The sequence below is a fragment of the Phalacrocorax aristotelis genome, chromosome 22 (assembly GCF_949628215.1).
Source record: "Phalacrocorax aristotelis chromosome 22, bGulAri2.1, whole genome shotgun sequence".
Classification (NCBI taxonomy): Eukaryota; Metazoa; Chordata; class Aves; order Suliformes; family Phalacrocoracidae; genus Phalacrocorax; species Phalacrocorax aristotelis.
In genome coordinates this window covers 321,372-337,107 of record NC_134297.1, presented here as the reverse complement: position 1 = coordinate 337,107, position 15,736 = coordinate 321,372, and the positions used below count along the sequence as shown (strand labels likewise).

General features: G+C 61.3%; 3 protein-coding genes and 1 long non-coding RNA gene across 9 annotated transcripts in view; 2 read left to right on the top strand and 2 right to left on the bottom strand.

Annotated features, from left to right (window-relative positions):
- Positions 1 to 7,069, top strand: part of USP28 (ubiquitin specific peptidase 28) — a 27,655-nt gene extending 20,586 nt beyond the window's left edge. For 3 of the 6 annotated variants that reach the window (XM_075116174.1, XM_075116175.1, XM_075116178.1), the window contains 7 exons: positions 261 to 356; positions 1,283 to 1,461; positions 1,556 to 1,634; positions 1,999 to 2,078; positions 3,235 to 3,358; positions 4,185 to 4,383; positions 5,984 to 7,069. In XM_075116174.1, coding sequence (XP_074972275.1) covers positions 261 to 356; positions 1,283 to 1,461; positions 1,556 to 1,634; positions 1,999 to 2,078; positions 3,235 to 3,358; positions 4,185 to 4,383; positions 5,984 to 6,159 — 933 coding nt within the window. In that variant the 3' untranslated portion in view covers positions 6,160 to 7,069. The remainder of the gene's footprint in view (positions 1 to 260; positions 357 to 1,282; positions 1,462 to 1,555; positions 1,635 to 1,998; positions 2,079 to 3,234; positions 3,359 to 4,184; positions 4,384 to 5,983) is intronic. The other 3 variants (XM_075116177.1, XM_075116176.1, XM_075116179.1) reach the window with 1 other exon arrangement.
- On the bottom strand, positions 7,063 to 10,765 carry CLDN25 (claudin 25). Its single transcript, XM_075116195.1, has one exon. The coding sequence runs from the start codon at positions 10,340 to 10,342 to the stop codon at positions 9,668 to 9,670; it is 675 nt and encodes a 224-aa protein (XP_074972296.1). The 5' UTR covers positions 10,343 to 10,765; the 3' UTR covers positions 7,063 to 9,667.
- On the top strand, positions 10,282 to 14,477 carry LOC142067501 (G protein-activated inward rectifier potassium channel 4-like). Its single transcript, XM_075116182.1, has 4 exons — positions 10,282 to 11,680; positions 11,809 to 12,030; positions 12,132 to 13,302; positions 13,541 to 14,477. Exons 2-4 carry the CDS (start codon positions 11,857 to 11,859, stop codon positions 13,891 to 13,893), a joined length of 1,698 nt encoding a protein of 565 aa, XP_074972283.1. The 5' UTR covers positions 10,282 to 11,680; positions 11,809 to 11,856; the 3' UTR covers positions 13,894 to 14,477.
- On the bottom strand, positions 14,459 to 15,736 carry LOC142067515 (uncharacterized). Its single transcript, XR_012664073.1, has 2 exons — positions 15,524 to 15,736; positions 14,459 to 15,042 (listed from the first exon to the last, which is right to left on the bottom strand). It is a non-coding gene; the product is annotated as an uncharacterized LOC142067515 (long non-coding RNA).

Sequence of the window (15,736 nt, the reverse complement as noted above, 5' to 3'; positions counted from 1 at the left end):
AACCCAGGGCTGGGAGCGACCAGCCTTTAGACCTTTAAGCGCTTAAAAAAGCCCCTGTATGTAAAGCGCACGTGAAGAGGGAGTAAGTCGTATCCAGGCCAGTCGCAGCTGTGGCTTATTCTGCCTGAATTCGTAGGATCTCCTGTAAACCTTACCTTTTGAAAACTTACTCCTTCCTTCACCATGCCTCCTCTCTCTCTCCCTGTCTGTTACTGTTTTCCTTGTTCTTGTCTGTGTTTGTTTTCCTGCTTTCGTGGTAGGTGATGCTGAGTCCAGCCATGCAAGGTGTCATCCTGGCTATTGCAAAAGCCCGCCAGACCTTTGATCGAGATGGGTCTGAAGCAGGGCTCGTGAAGGTACCCTATTCGTTTCCTAAATCCGGTAGTATGGAGGCCCATTTTCACGGCGTGAAGAATCTGTGCTATACTGACACATCAGGAATGTGAAGGGAACAACTTGTGCGGTTTTTTTCTTCTAGTTAATGGCCTTCCTGTCCGGCCTTTCTGTTTCCGCCCTCTTACTGTGATGGCGTACCCTCCGGTTCCAAGCAGTTTTAGAGCTTGTAAGAACTCCCTCCTCCCGGGAAACAGCAGCCTTTTTTCCTCTTTCCGCTATTGGTTCTGCATATTCTTTTAGTATTGGTAATTCTCTTGATGTGGACTACAGAAAGCAGAGGTTCTTTGCGCGCCCTTCGGAGCGTGTTGCCGAGGGCCTCGCTGTGATTGTCGGCAAAGAAACCAGCGCTCGTCAAATTTTTTTCACGGTCCCGAACACGCACACTTACTGTGACCTCCCTTGTAAAATGTGTCCTCAAACAGAGGGGTCTGAAAGAATAAACGCTGCTGCATGCTGAAGCTGGGGTTGGGTTTTACAGGCAGGTAGATTTAACTAGAAACGCCGCACGGGAGGAACAACCCGTGCTATCAATGTACAGGAATATAAATGACAAGAGCTCCCGCACCTTACGACAGATGTAAGCGTGTTGCAATCGATTTTTACAACCTGCGCGCTTGCAAGAGGATTACCAAAACTAAGGTAGCTCCGTGCCCCCCCCCCCGCAAAGGCGTTTGGACACCCGGAGGGCGCACGCTTCGCACATGTCGTTTGCCTTGGTGTGGGGGCCTTGTGGTTGTAGTTCCAGGTGTCTGTAGGCTTCCGCTCGCCGAGCAGCGGAGGCTGGGTACAGCCCGCGGGAGCGCCGTCGTTACAGGACAGGTTTCAGCTTCGTATCAGCTGCCGTGGCGTTGCCGCGGGTGCGTTAGTAGGTGTGTTTTGTCGGCAGGCGTTCCACGAGGAGTACTCCCGGCTCTACCTGCTTGCCAAAGAGACCCCGACCCCTCAGAACGACGCCCGGTTGCAGCACGTGCTCATTTACTTCCTGCAAAACAACGCCCCCCAGCAGGTGGTGGAGCGGACCCTTCTCGAGCAGTTTGCGGACAAGAACCTCAGCTACGATGAAAGGTTCGTGCCGGGGATGCCGAGGTGGGGCTTTTCTCGCCCGGAAGCAGCCGGGGCCGTCGTCCTGACTCTTCTCATCTCTGCTTACACGGAGCAGGTCGATTAGCATTATGAAGGTAGCGCGAGCAAAGCTGAGAGAAATTGGTCCCGACGACGTGGATATGGAGGAGTACAAGGTAAGGGGCGACCGGAGGGCCGCCTTGGATCCCTCCCGCTGTCGGAACCGGCGCGTGGGGAGCGGGGAGCGCGGCGCCAGCAAGCACGGCGGGCGCTGGGACGCCTGCCGGCGGCTTCCTCGCCGCCTGAGGCGTGTGTCTGCAGGAGAGCGCTGCAAGGGAGACCGAGCGCACTGGGGATCTCCCGAGCCTTGGGGGATGTCTGGGCGGTGGGCTAAATCGGTTTCCGTGTCGCTTAGGAGAGACGTTCAAACCCTTCGCAGGGTAGAATCTGATACGCCTTCAAGTTGTGAAGGAAGGTCAGACGCGCGCGCGCGTGTTACGGGTGGAGCTGACGCTCTGCTTTCTTGCTGCTCCCCCGCAGAGGTGGCACGAGGACTACAGCCTTTTTCGCAAGGTGTCAGTTTACCTGCTGACGGGGCTGGAGCTGTACCAGAACGGGAAGTAAGTTGCTTTTGTTTGTGTGTTTAGATGAGAGGAGCCGTAGCCAGCAGTGGAGGCCCCTTTTGACAGAACCCCGCCTTCCTGACCCACGATGGCCAGCTTGAGCTCAGTCCCGTACTTGAGGCCGGTGGGCTTTTTTTGGCTTGTTAATGGCCCTTCCTTGAATCCGCAGCCAGCCTTGGTTAACAGTTCCAATATTACAGTGAGGTCCTGGCTGATGTCTTAGAGCTTCCCCTCACTTTTCCCACTGTGAAGCAGAGCTTTTGTTTTCATTTCCGGAGACAGGCTTGCAGGAATGATTGCCCGCATCTTGGGGTGTTTTTTCCCCACCTTTGGACTCCTGTACTAAAATTAAACTTTCTGGAATTGGACATTATACTTTGTGTAAACACACGCCTTGGAGTTCTCTAGACTCCTAGGAATTTTAAAAGGGCCTTTTTTTCTCCCTATGGTTTTAGATTCTCTGTTTTACTTAAACAGTGCAGCGCGGGGAAGGACAGTGCCATCTTAGGAAAGGCTTGTAATTTGAAAAGCGTTTTTTCCAATCGGGAAGATAAACTGGCTTTCAGAAATTATTCCTGGGAGGAAACAGAATTGAATTCTGAGGTGGTTAGCAAGGATGAGCCACCAAACTCGGGTGGGCAGACGGACAGGAGGCTGGGCGAGGGCACGTGAGGGCTTCCCTGAAACGGCCTAATCTCTGCCAGCTGTTCGATTTCTCCTACCCAAGGAGCGCAGTCGGGCAGTCGTTCTGTTTTCTCACTGCGGGGGGAGTCATAGGCTAGAAATGCATAAAGGAACCAAAAACATCCCCTTCTGCACTGCTCCGAGCACTCTCCCAAAGGACAAAATTCCCGGGCGACGCAACAAAAAGTCAGCGCTGGCGTTCACGCTCAGGCGAAGTTCTGCAGAGGCTTGGCTTGAAAGGGCTCTTCCTAAGACGCTCGTTTGGCACGCTGGGCCAAAAGGAGCGTTAATTACGTGACACGGGGCGTCTGTTTGCTTACGCTTCGGCAAGGAAGTAAAGCTTTCCCTGCCCGGGCCCGAGGCTAGTTACCGTTCGGGCCAAATGGAGGATATTTCCTGAGCTGACGCGACTGGCCGCGCTGCAGTTGCCACCCTCCTGCGGGCTGGAGGGCTGACCCTCTTCTCCTAGGTACCAGGAGTCGCTCACCTACCTGGTCTACGCCTACCAAAGCAACACCAAGCTGCTGCTGAAGGGAGCCAGCAGGGGAGTGAACGAGTCGCTGATCGCCCTGTACAGAAGGAAGTGTCTCCTGGTTTGTACTGAGCTCCAGCCTCGATTTTAGAGCGGAGGGGAGGGAGCGGCCTGGGTGGCACCGTGCAGTTCGCGTAGCGGCTGCTCGGCACGCCTTGCCCAGGGAGTCGGACCTGACCGTCTCCCTCCTAGGAGCGCGCTTCGTTAACGTGCTGCGTTTTCAGGGAAGGTTCAGGTGCTGCTCAACATGCTCTCGGGTTTTAACTCGGCGCTCACATCATTAGCTCGGTGGTTGCATCGTTTCTGTCCATTCCCTTCCCTCCCCTTCCCCCCAGCATTTATTTCTAATATTAATGGCTTTCCCTGTCCGAGCAAAAGATGACGTCCGTTTCCACAGGGGGTGAAAACGCAGCATAAAAATGAGGTTTGTTTTTAGTTCACGCCCCGCGGTTGCCGAGGCCAGCGTAACTGTCTCTCTTGTGCCTGGTACCGGCGTGCTGCCCCTTACTGAGCACCAGCAGCAGTGTGGAGACGGAAGAAATAATAATTCAGTGAAAGAATGTACAGTACGGCTCCCACGGAGTCTGGGTAAAGGCGGGGCTGGATCTCGGCATCTTAGAGCCAGGATTAGAAATAAGCTACGTGTACTCTCGACACATATATGGTAAATTACATGCATTTGTCAGCTTGTTTTCTGCGGCGTGATTCCTGTAACTAAAGCCGGCTGTGCCACCAGAACCCGGCGCCTGGTTCTCGGGGCCTGTGCGTCTCTGCCCGGCCATCGGCGAAGGGGCCCGAGCTGGGTGCCTTTCCTGGCAGCACGCCGGTTACCCGGGGTCCGGGCTTGCTTCTCATGAGTCCGTCCCCCGATTCTCCCTCCTCCCCAGAAGCTGAACGAGGTGGCGGCGTCTCTGTTCGTAAGCTGTGAAGAAGCTCGTGTGGCAGAGGGCATTGGCATCCTGAACGACCTGATCATCCCCTGCATGCACCTCATGAACAACTTTGAGATCTCCAAAGAGGACCTGGATGCCATCGAGGTCATGAGGAACCGCTGGTGCTCCTATTTGGGACGAGAAGACATGGACGGTAGGGACCGGCTGCCTGCCTTACCTTTGTCACGCCACTTGTTGGCCGAGCGGTGTCTAGTGTCGAGGCCACGCCTTGAATATCACGTTCAGTTTTGGGCCCCTCGGGACAAGCAGGACCTTGAGGGGCTGGAGCGTGTCCAGAGAAGGGCAGCGGAGCCGGGGCAGGGTCTGGAGCACAAGTGTGCTGGGGGGCGGCTGAGGGGGCTGGGGGGGGTTTAGCCTGGAGAAGAGGGGGCTGAGGGGAGCCCTTCTCGCTCTCTGCAGCTGCCTGAGAGGGGCTGGAGTGAGGGGGGGGCTGGTCTCTGCTCCCAAGTCACCAGTGGCAGGATGAGAGGAAACAGCCTTAAGCTGCACCAGGGGAGGTTTAGGTTGGAGATTAGGGAACATTTCTTCACTGGAAGAGCGGTCAGGCACTGGTACAGGCTGCCCAGAGAGGTGGGGGAGGCACCATCCCCAGGGGTATTTAAAAGACGTGTAGGCGTGGCTCTTCAGGGCATGCTTTAGGAAGCCTGGTAGTGTTGGGTTGACAGCTGGTCTTGGAAAAGACCTCTAGGATCATCAAGCCTATGCTTCTATGATTCTAGATCTGGACGGGAAAGGAATTAAAGGACCATTTAAAACACGTCCTTAAATTCCTGTTGTTTGGTTGTTTGCACTGCAGCACGTTCGAGTATTTCTGGTGGCGAGCAGAGAAATGGATTTGAGTTGTCCATAGACTTTAATCTCCTTTGGCACTAAAGCCGCGGGGGAAGGATTCCTCTTCCCCGAGACGGGAAAAGCCAGTTTCCAAAGAACAGCTTAGCGTTCTTTGGCACACCCAGGTGTGCCTTGGGTTTGGTTTGCCTTACGGAGCGGAGGGCTCGCAGGGGCAGGCGGCCCAGGTGCAGAGGCTCTGCAGGAGGGAGGGACAGGTTTTATCAGTGGCCAGAAACATGGCCAGAGTTGCAGGAGCCCAGACAGGGGAGCAGATGCAGGGGATCTTTGCGTTTTGAAGAGAGGTTTGTCATTTCATGGCTGAGTTCTGGTTCCAGAGAGCTGTCCTTGTCCTGTATTGCCATCTGCGGTCAGGAGTCGGGCTCCCGTGACACCTCTCGTGTCGTTTTTGTTAGGAGAAATTGGTGCCGACCCCCTCGCTCTGTGTGTGAAGGGTCGGGGAGTCGTGACAGGATTATTGTGGATAGCAGAGGGCAAACGTGCCGTAGGAAAATCAGGCGAAAACACAGGGGTTTCTTCTCAAAATACTGTTGTAAAGGATAAAAGTTGGGTGTGTTTCTGTGAATAGGCAGGTTTCCCAGGCTTGCCACAGTGGCATTGAATAACACGGAGGATTTTAGAGGAGGAGGAGGAGGCTGCTTGCACCCCCCGCGTCACGTGAGCTAGCTCAAGCGTCGCCCCTTTCTGCCCGCTTTCCCTGCGCTGTTCTGGCGCGTCGCGGGCGCCGCTCGGCCCTGCCCGCAGGAGGCGGCCTCTCTTCAGCACGGGAAGACGGTTCCCTAAAAGGCCTCGTAGCTTTTTATCTTGCGGCCCCGGAGCCCTCTGCCGTCTGGTCTTCTACTGCTGCGGTGCCACTGACCGTTTCCTCCTCTCCCCCTTGATAGCAAAGCTGCAGGTGAAGCTGGGCGAGTTACTCCCCCGGCTCCTCGACTGCTCCACCGAGGTCATCGTTCTGAAAGAGCCCCCCAAGATCCGGCCCAACTCCCCCTACGACCTCTGCAGCCGCTTTGCAGCCGTGATGGAGTCCATTCACGGGGCCTCGACCGTGGCGGTGCAATAGACGGCGGGCTCCGCGCCGTGGCGCGGCACGCGCACCACGGACCGTCGTCCCGTCGGGCGGCGTTTGGAAGGGAGAGGGAAGAGACGGGGGGATTCAGATTCCAAGCGGCGTTCTTTGTAAATACGAACAAATAAAAACCCGTACCGCACTTTGAGGGGAAGCGTGCGGCGGCGACGCGGAGGACCTGAGCCGCCGTGCTAGCGTGACGCGCCGGCTCCCCGGCAGCGCACCTGAACTTACGTGGCGTAAGCGAGAGCGTTTACGCCTCCCGGGGCGATGCGCTGCCGGGGATGGGGTGTGCCGCTGGCAGGAGTCCCAGCTGCGCAGTTCGGGGGCAGAGAGGAACCGTGGCTCCGGCTCTCCGTCCTGCGGGCGGCCACGCGAGCGGCCGCACGTTGCGGTCGTGTCAAGCGGCCGTTCGCCTTGTGTGTTTTAACCGGCGAAAGAAAATCGGCGGGAGCCTTCCTCTGCGCGACACGGGAAGGACGGGACTGTAGAAGAGCTCGCCTCCCCCGCAGTCGTGCTACGGCGACGGCTCGCTGCCTGAGGGAGGCCGCGCCACCCCGAAGGCTGTTCCCCTCTCGGATCGGAGGGGAAACTTCCTCCTCGCCGCTGGTGGATTTTCAGTGCCACGTTCGTGCCGACCAGAACTGCAGGGCTGGAAGCGGTTTTGGTGGTGGTGGGTTGGGGCTTTGTTGTTTCATTTTTTTTTTTCTCTCCATCAACTTTCAGTAAAAAATGCACCCGGTTTGCGTTTCCCTTCGCGGGCAGCCTGTACTTGCGTTTCAGCTGCGGCGGTCGCTTTAAACCAAATGCTCTGAACAGGCGGGGGAGGGGGATCTTCTCTGCTAGGACTATGCAGATTCTTCTAGAAGTGCAATAAAAGCATTTGTTCTATGTTAGAATCAAACAGCCCCCTCCGTGGTTTTGTTCCGCTCCCGTGTCACGCCTTAAGGCTCCTCCTGGCTGGTGGACGAAGGGAGGGAAGCAGAACAAGAAAACTAAATCTGTGAGCCAAGAAACGCAGACATTTCTGCAGCCTGGGGAGGCTCCCGGCAGGCAGAACCCTGCGTGCGCCCGTCGTGGGTCTCCCGGGAGGACGGCGGCGCCTTGGGAGCTGCGGGACGGGCGTTTCGGGTGCTTCAGCAGAAAAATGGGTGAGTTTGTGGGCGTCGCTGGGCTGGGAGCGGGCGTGCCGAGAAGCGCGTCGGGGAGCGGCTGGGAAGGCAGGTCCGGAGGGAACGTCGGCGCTCGTTGTCGATGCCAGGAGGTTTCTCTCGCGTTAGAGAATCTGCTCCAGAGCCCTTTGCCGTTGCGAGCTGCTCTGCCTTAACCCGCAGGGCTTTGGAAGCCAGAGTCTGCCGCCCAAGCAAGCGGCAGTAAATAAGCGTTAAAAATACTCGTTTTAATTACGTTAAATTAGTAAAGAGGAGGGAAAACCGATCCCTTCCCATAGCCAAAATCCCTATTGCCTTTATTAATTGGGGAATGGAAACATTTAATTACACATTGAGCTGCTACCATCGCCCTGCGTTGTAATGGCACCCTTTTACCTGCTGCTGCTGCTGGCATCGCTCCGACAAAATACCGATTTCGTGTCGGCAGCATAGGAAGAGGGGAGGGACACGCAGGCGGGTGAGGGTTTCTTCCCCAACAAATTAGACAGATGTTTCTCGGGCTTGTTCCTAGCACAAAATTCGTTGTAATTAGCAGAGCTGTCGTCGGGTGGGAATTGCCGGCACGGTCCCACCGCTCCGTCGGTGCGCGTTTCCCCTGCCTTTAGGAAGAAACAGCTCCCGGGGGAGAATCTTGCCTTCTCCCAGTTATTTTATGATACAGTAGAAGCGCCGTCGCCTGTAGAGAGTCAAGCTGCCCGTGTCCAAAACTCTCTTCCAGGTAATGAGATGCTGCAGAGCTGGGGCTGCTGCTTTTCCAGCTCTTTCCTGCGCCGTCGTGACGGAGAACGGGAGGACGAGACCTCCGGCCGACTTCTCGGGGTGCTTTGGCTGCAAAGAAAGGGAAAAACTGACCTTTTGAACAGAGACCTGGGGCCGTGAGACGGCGGTCGCCGTGACCGCGCTCACTCCTCCCAGCCAGCAGACAGCTTTTGCAACGCTGTTGTGTCATCCCGACCCGCGGGCATGTAGGATGTGGTCTGGGGAGAAAGGCTTGAATTAGGAGAATGCGGTTATTCCGACCGTCACGGGACGGTAGCTTCGCCCCAGTCTTTGTGTCGCTGCCAGAAAGTGAAATAGCCGGCCGCCAGCCAAAGCCTGCTTAAAAAAACCCCAAAAGCAGACTTTTTGCAAGTGCAGGTCGGCACCTGGGAAGTCGGGTCGGGCTGGAAGGGAGGAGCGTCCCAACGCTGGAAGCCTTTGCTCGGTGTCCTGTCCTCCCCTTTCCCGAGGGCGTGGGTGACAGGTTACAGCCCAAACAGCCTCTCTTTGCTTTCCGGGTTGGTCGGGACCTCTCTAGGGCAGCTAAGGGCACGCACAGGCCTTTGGAAAGCTCGCTCGCCAGCCGAGAGCGCCGCCCTCCTCTGCCTCCCTTGACCTTGCTTAGGAAGGCCTGAGCGCCCGCCTCTCCCCTGCGGCCTCCCTGCACGCCCCGCCGTGGCCCAAGCCCAGGCAGCGGCAGAAGCGCCTGGGGACAATCCCGTTTCACAGACTCACAGGTTGGAATCATCTAGTCCAACCTTCTCCCGCCCGCCCAGCCGCTCCTCCCTCTCCACGGTGAAGGGGACCCGCAAAACGTCACTCTCGCCTCTTGCGCGCGGGCAAACGATGCAGCTGAGGAACTTCTTATGCGAAGGGCCGTGGCACGCTTATGGCTTCGTCAGCTTAGCCGTGAGAAGATGAGGCTGCTGCAGGGGACGTGGCTGCTGGCGTCCTGCCTTTGCAGCAGGAGCGGTCTTCGGTACCGCCTCATCTCTCGTTTCCCATCTCCCCCTTGTTTTCCATCTTTCCCTCTTCCCCCTCCAGTCCTTTCTGGACAGACCAAAGCATCGCTGGAGCAGCAGCGCTGCCCCTCGCAGCTCCCACCCTTCCTCCCTGCCTGCGCCGCGCCGCGCGCGAGATGCGGCTGCCTGTTCACAGCACAGAAAGACGCTGCCATTGACCGCGATAATTTATTGCAAATACAACAGAGCGATGCAGACGTGCGAGGAGCGAGCTGCTGCGCCGGGCCACGGCCATCGACCGCCACAGGCTTGGCTACGGGGGGTTTGCAGGGGATGCTAAGGCAGCGTCATCAGTAAGTGACTCTACTGCACGTGTCGCCAGTGCAAAGCGCTGCCCGCCGCGCTGCCTCTGCCTTGTCGCCTTCCCGCGCTCGCTCGGCGAGTGCTGCGGGAAAAGCCCCTGCTGCTTAAAAAAAGAAGTAAAGCAGGTACACAGGGAAGGGAAAAAAGCCTGCAAGGCTGCCGGAGGAGTTGGCGAAGGGCACGGTATAAAACGTGCAGGAGCTGTCCCTGCAACGGGAGGTGCGCGGGGCGCAGTGCCCCGAGTCCCTAGATGACCAGGTCTGCGTTTTTGGGGTGCGGGTGGTGGCCCCCGGCAGGACCCCGTGTGACGGGGGCCTGGCGGCAGGTGGGGGCCGGCGGCTTTGCTGTCCTCGTGGAGCAGGCGCTGCAGGCGAGGAGCAGCCCGCCGGCGGCGAGGAAGGCTCCGGCGAACCATCCCAGGAAGATGGCCTCCCCGAATTCCCACCGGGGGACGATGTCGGGGACGGTGTCGTCCCAGAAGTCGAGGATGGTGTTGTAGGCGACCCAGGACACCGGCGCCAGGGTGCCCGTCCCCGCTGTGCCGAACGCAGCTCCCCCGGCGAGCAGGAGCCGCCGCTTTAGCCCGGGTTTGTCCTCGCAGGCCCTCCAGCCCTGCAGCCCCGAGGCGGCGAGGAGGCACCCCAGCAGCCCCAGCCCGTTGGAGAGGCACATCAGGAGGCGGGAGACGCGCAGCGCCGGCGGCAGCGCCAGGAAGGAGCCGTGGGCTCGGCACTCGACCGACCCCTCCTCCCGGGCAATGCAGACCTGCCAGAGCCCCATGGTCCACACCTCCAGCTCGTTCAGGTCCAGGTTGAGGCTCTTCCAGAGCGGCACGAAGGTGGTGACGCAGGAGGAGACCCACCCGAGGAGGGCCAGCAGCATCCCCCCCGCCTGCGCCTTCACCCGCCAGCCCCCGGCCATGCTAACGCCGCCCCGCTAACCTGCGCGCCGGGCCCAGATAAGCCGCCCTGAGCGGCGGCCGTGGGCATTAACGCTTGTGGAGCAGCGTCCGCCCCGCCACCAGCCGCGTCTGGCGCCAAGGGGAGAGAAATCAAGCCTGTTCCTCCAACGCCGGGGTGTGGCCACGGTCATTTTCCAGCCGTTGTCAGTTTTTCCACGCTAAAAGCAAAGCGCGCCCAGCTCAGCAGGAAGAGCCAGGTACGTGGTCGCCGTGCCTCCGGCCAGGGCCCTGCCGCTGCCTCGCCGTGCCCGGGAGGGTTAAGCCAAAGCATGCAAATCCTCCGAGCCTCGGCCAGCCCGAAGCCAGAGCCTTGGCAGGGAAAGCGCCTCCGAGCAGCAGCAGCTCTGGCTGTGGTGGGACAGGGAGGGGACCCCGAGTGGGATGTGGAGAGCCAGCTTCTGGCTCTGCTCAGGGGGGTTTGAGGCATCGATTCTCATTTGGTCATTAAATAAATATGCAAAGGGGCCTTCGAGAGCTGCATCGAGGATGGGGACGCTCAAGGGAGGGTGTGCCTGTGCTCGCTGCTCGCGGGCAGGCGCCCATCAGCCCCTCCTGTACCCAGCACCTCGTCGGGATGTGGTCACCGGTGCTTTACACGAGCAAACTCCTGCCTGGGAGAAGAGATCCTGCTGCAAGGCAAAGGTGGGGGAAAAGGGTGGGCCGCACTGTCAGGAAAATCCCAACTTTGTGCTGGCGCTCGCCTCCCGTCTGCCCTCGCACGCGTCCCCTCTGCAGGGTCCAGCTTGCAGATTCATCTTCCCTCGGAGATTAGTGACTAATCTCTCCTTCATCTGCCATCTGTCTTATCATCGGGGGGATCGGGGGCCAGGCTGGTGAATTACTGCCTCCTCGGGGGACCAGCCCCGTGAGCATCAGGGGGGCCTTCTCAGGGAGCCCGCAAAAGGAGGGCACAGCATGGGGCGAGGGAGCACAGACCAGGCAGGAGAGGGGGGACGTTTTCCAGCCCTGGCTGGTGGTCGCATCCCCAGGAGTGAACGGGGAGCATCATCCTGGGGGCAAGAGCAGGGAAATCCCCTGGGAAACCCCTCCTGCTCCCTCCGACTAATTAATCATCTCGAGGTAATTGTGCCTGTCATCGAGACAGATTAACAGGCAGCCTTCTGCCACGGGAGCAGGATCGGCGGCGGCCGCCGAGCTCCCGTCCTTTCCCTCCCAGCCCGGTGGAGGGTCCCATCCACAAACAGTGAGAAGATGTTCGTCTGCAACCGGGGCGCAGCGGGAGCCACGAGCCAGGGAAAACGTCCACCTGTCCGGCAGCTGCTCCGTCTGGTCATGAGGTGGGTGCCCCCTCGCCTGGGCGTCTGCGTCGGGCCAGGGGCCAGGAGCATGGGTGTGCGGAGAGGGGCCGGAACCCCCGCACCGCCCTCTGCGCTCAAAATAACCCCCCGCTTTACATCCCCTGCAGCAGGACCCTACGCCCAGCCCAGGGCTGAGCCCCCGCCCCGGCACCGCCATGGTGCTCCCCTGTGCCCGCGGCAGCGTCGGTGGCGGCCAGCTGGTGCCTGAGGAGCCCCGCGGCCGCAGCAACTCCATCCCCCCAGCGCAGACCCCCACCGCCAAGCACTTGCTGGCCTACCTGCCCCGGCCACCCACCGACACCAGCCGGTACGGCACCTTTCCCCAGAAGGTATGGCTTGCGCCAGGGCCCTCGGGCATCCTTCGGACGGGGTGCCGCCGGGCAGTCGCCGGAGGTGATTTCTCACCGATGGACCCCTTTCCGCCCTGCAGCCCGAACTCCCGGCCGCCCCTGGGGCCGTGGCAGAGGACAGCTGGCAGCAAGCCGGCGCCACTGCTGCCAAGAGAAGCGCCCTGATGCCAAACTACCCGTCCCCGCCCTGCCGCGGCAGCAGCGCCTTTCCTGGCGAGCCATTCCTGCCGCCGAGCTGCGGCAGCGTGGCCACCCAGCACCATCCCAGCGATCCGTCCCGGTGCCCACCAGCTGCCCGCCGGTACCCGCTGCACGTGCTGAGCACGTCCAATGTCCCCACCTCGGCGCGTGGCAAGGCCCCCGCCCGCAGCAGCGCTGTCCCTGCCCTGGAGGGGCTGCAGAGCCGGCGCCGCAAGCTGCGGGAGGAGGACGGGCCGGTGGTCCAGGCCGGCAAGCGGCAGCGGCAGCGCTACGTGACCAAGGTGGGCAAGTGCCAGGTGAACCTGGGCAACATCCAGGAGAAGAAGCGGTTCCTCTCGGACATCTTCACCACCATCGTGGACCTCAAGTACCGCTGGTTCCTCTTCGTCTTCATGATGTGTTACCTCGTCACCTGGGTCGTCTTCGGCACCGTCTACTTCTTTGACGCCTGGGCGCGGGGCGACGTCGGGCACCGGGGCGACCCCGAGTGGCGGGCGTGCATCGAGAACGTGGACGGCTTCGTCTCCGCCTTGCTCTTCTCAGTGGAAAGCCAGCGGACCATCGGCTACGGCTCCCGGATGGTGACGGCCAACTGCGCCGAGGGCGTCATCCTGCTGATGGCGCAGTCCATCGTCGGCTCCATGATCGATGCCCTGATGGTGGGCTGCATGTTCGTCAAGATCTCCCGGCCCAAGAAGCGCGCCCAGACCCTCATCTTCAGCAAGAACTGCGTCATCTCCCGCCGGGACGAGAAGCTCTGCCTGATGTTCCGCGTGGGGGACCTGCGGGACAGCCACATGGTGGACGCCAAGATCCGGGCCAAGCTGATCAAGTCCCGGCAGACGGCCGAGGGAGAGTTCATCCCCCTGGAGCAGTCGGAGCTGAACCTGGGCTATGACACGGGGGAGGACCGCCTGTTCCTGGTGGAGCCCCAGATCATCTGCCATGTCATCAACCGCCGCAGCCCCTTCTGGGACATGTCGGCTGAGTCCCTGCGCCGGGAGCAGTTTGAAATCATCATCATCCTCGAGGGCATCGTGGAAGCCACAGGTGAGTGGTCCGTGGGGTTGGGGAGGGACAGGCGGCTCCCCTGGGGTCCCGGAGATGCCAGGCGAACCCAGGCTTGGGGTCGGCGTCCTGGCAAGAGATGCCCGGGGTCAAAACCGATGCCACCCCGGCTATGGGAGACCCGGGGCTGGAAGCCCCCCGTTAGGTTTCCTCGTTAGGTTCCCTGTGGCGGCGCCCTGGCACTCTGCCCGCTGGCAGCTCAGCCGCTGTCTCGCTGCAGGAATGACGTGCCAAGCCCGCACCTCATACACGGAGGATGAGATCCTCTGGGGGTACCGCTTCGAGCCGTGCATGTCCCTGGAGAAAGGTGCCTTCCGGGTGGACTACAGCCGCTTTGAGATGACCTTTGAGGTGCAGACCCCGGCGGTCAGCGCCAAGGAGCTGCAGGAGCTGAAGGAGCTGGAGCAGCAGGAGCGCTCCACCGCGCTCAGCCTCTACTGGGACCACCTCCTGCAGCTCCGCGCCCCGCTGGCGACCCGGGGTGGCGAGGATGCTCTCACCGGGCCGAGCGTCCGCGGCAGCACGGCCAAGGGCAGCCGGGCTGAGCCGCCAGAGCGGGGGGCTGCCGCCTGAGCCGCCCGCCGGGGGCCGCAGGACGAGATGCCCAGCCGTGCCCCCTGCGTGCGGTGGCTGCCTGGCGGAGGGTCCTGTGCCTGCAGTGCCATAGAGAACCTGCCGCTGCGGGGCCGAGCCCTCCTGCCCCCGGCCCCCGCCCACGGCACGACTTCTGCAGAGCTGCTCTTCTGTAGCGAGGACCACGAGACCCAAACAGCGGGCCATTGAAGTCTCCTAATTAAAAGAACCACACAAATCAAGCAGCAGCGTTTGGTTTGTTTGGACACCACTTGTTGGGGCCTGCTCATACCCCATAAGGATGGGACTGCTGCTGCACAGCACGGGGAGGGGTGGGCAGGAGTCCAGGCTGGCAGGGAAGCGCTCCTGCCCCCCACCCCACTCCTTTGCCCCCCAAAAATAGAGTCACACCTGCGCACAGCGCACGTTTTGCCTCACATCCCCGCCCCACTGCACCACTTGTGGCTCCAGGACCCCCCCAGAGACCGACATCGCCCCACATTCCCCCCCAAACTGCCCCCTGTTACCCCAGGACCACCCCATCACAAAAATTCCCACCCGAGGCGAGAGGCTGGGATGCAGTTTAATAGAAGTAAATTAATACAATAAATTCTATTAATTACTTTAATAAGATTAAATTAATGGCATCAGGCGCGTCCGTGTCTCTCCCCAAGCAGGGGGTGCCCCAGCTGCATGGGGGGGGCACCTGTGGGTGGCCTTACCCGGGGCGGGGGGGGGTCTCTCCCACCCTCCAGCCCCCGGCACAGCCCAGCGTGGCTCGTAGCCTCCCGTGGATTTCAGGTCAGCACAGAACGCCCCGGCGGCGGCGGCGAGGCGCCCCAGCGCCTAACGCGACCTTTCAGAGCGATGTGTATCCGTAAAAAGGCGCTCCTGCCCTGGGGCTGGCTGGGGGGCGTCACCGTTCCCCACGGCAGCCCCCAGCGCTGCGCTCGGGGGTGTCGCTCGCTGGGAAGGAGAGGATAAAATCCTTGTGGGTTCTGCTGCCTCCGCAGGCGCCCCTTTGCCCGCTCTTTATGAAGCCGTCCTGGGCTCGCCCCGCGGGTCTCGCCCGGCTTGGGCGCTGCTTCTGCCTGCCATCCCGCCGAGCAGAGGCGAGACGGGCGCCCGGGTCACCCCGCTGCCGCGCGTCTGCGTACGGAGGGGAAAAGCACCGTTAACGCCCGTTGGTGCCGTCCAGAGGGGTGGCGAGGACGTGCCCGTCGGCAGAGCCCGCCCCCGCGGGGCCCCCCAGGGCCGACCCGGGACCGAGCGCTCCCAGCCTGCAGCTGCCGGCCGGCGGTCGGGACGGGAGCGGCCGAAACACCCCCCCACACCCCCCCAGGTTGCCCCAGCCCCCACCCCAGCGCCCCACACCCCGCCCCAGGACCCCCCCCCAGCGCCCCACACCCTGCCCCAGGCCCCCCCCCCCCCCCCCCGACCCACACCTTGTCCCGGGCCCCCAGCTGGCCCCCCAGCGTGCCCCACGGGCACCCCCCGCCCCATCCCGCGCGCTTTGCCGGCATCACGCGGCGGCAAGGGGCTGCCGCCGTACGCTAACGAGCGCGGCCCGACCCGCGTTAACGGCCCGACCCGCACAACCATCGCCTGGCACGTCGGTCGCGCCGTTTACATGTCGTTAACACCCAAACGCCGCTCCCCGCGCGGGCCACGGACGCGGGTATTACGCAGGGGTTTGCGGTTCGCGGCACGCGGGCGCCCCGTGACGCTGCCCGTACCCCCGCGTCCGTTCGTGTCCGCGGCCCCGCCGGACCGGGATGGGACGCTCGCGCCTCCCAGCCGCCAGGAGGCGCTGCCGCCCGCCCGCGCCGCTCTGTGCCCCGCT

Coding starts and splice junctions, on each gene's coding strand:
- LOC142067501 (XM_075116182.1), top strand. CDS start 11,857: ATGGTGCTCCCCTGTGCCCGCGGCAGCGTCGGTGGCGGCCAGCTGGTG. Junction 12,031..12,131: donor ACGGCACCTTTCCCCAGAAG/GTATGGCTTGCG, acceptor TCCGCCCTGCAG/CCCGAACTCCCGGCCGCCCC. Junction 13,303..13,540: donor GGGCATCGTGGAAGCCACAG/GTGAGTGGTCCG, acceptor GTCTCGCTGCAG/GAATGACGTGCCAAGCCCGC.
- CLDN25 (XM_075116195.1), bottom strand. CDS start 10,342: ATGGCCGGGGGCTGGCGGGTGAAGGCGCAGGCGGGGGGGATGCTGCTG.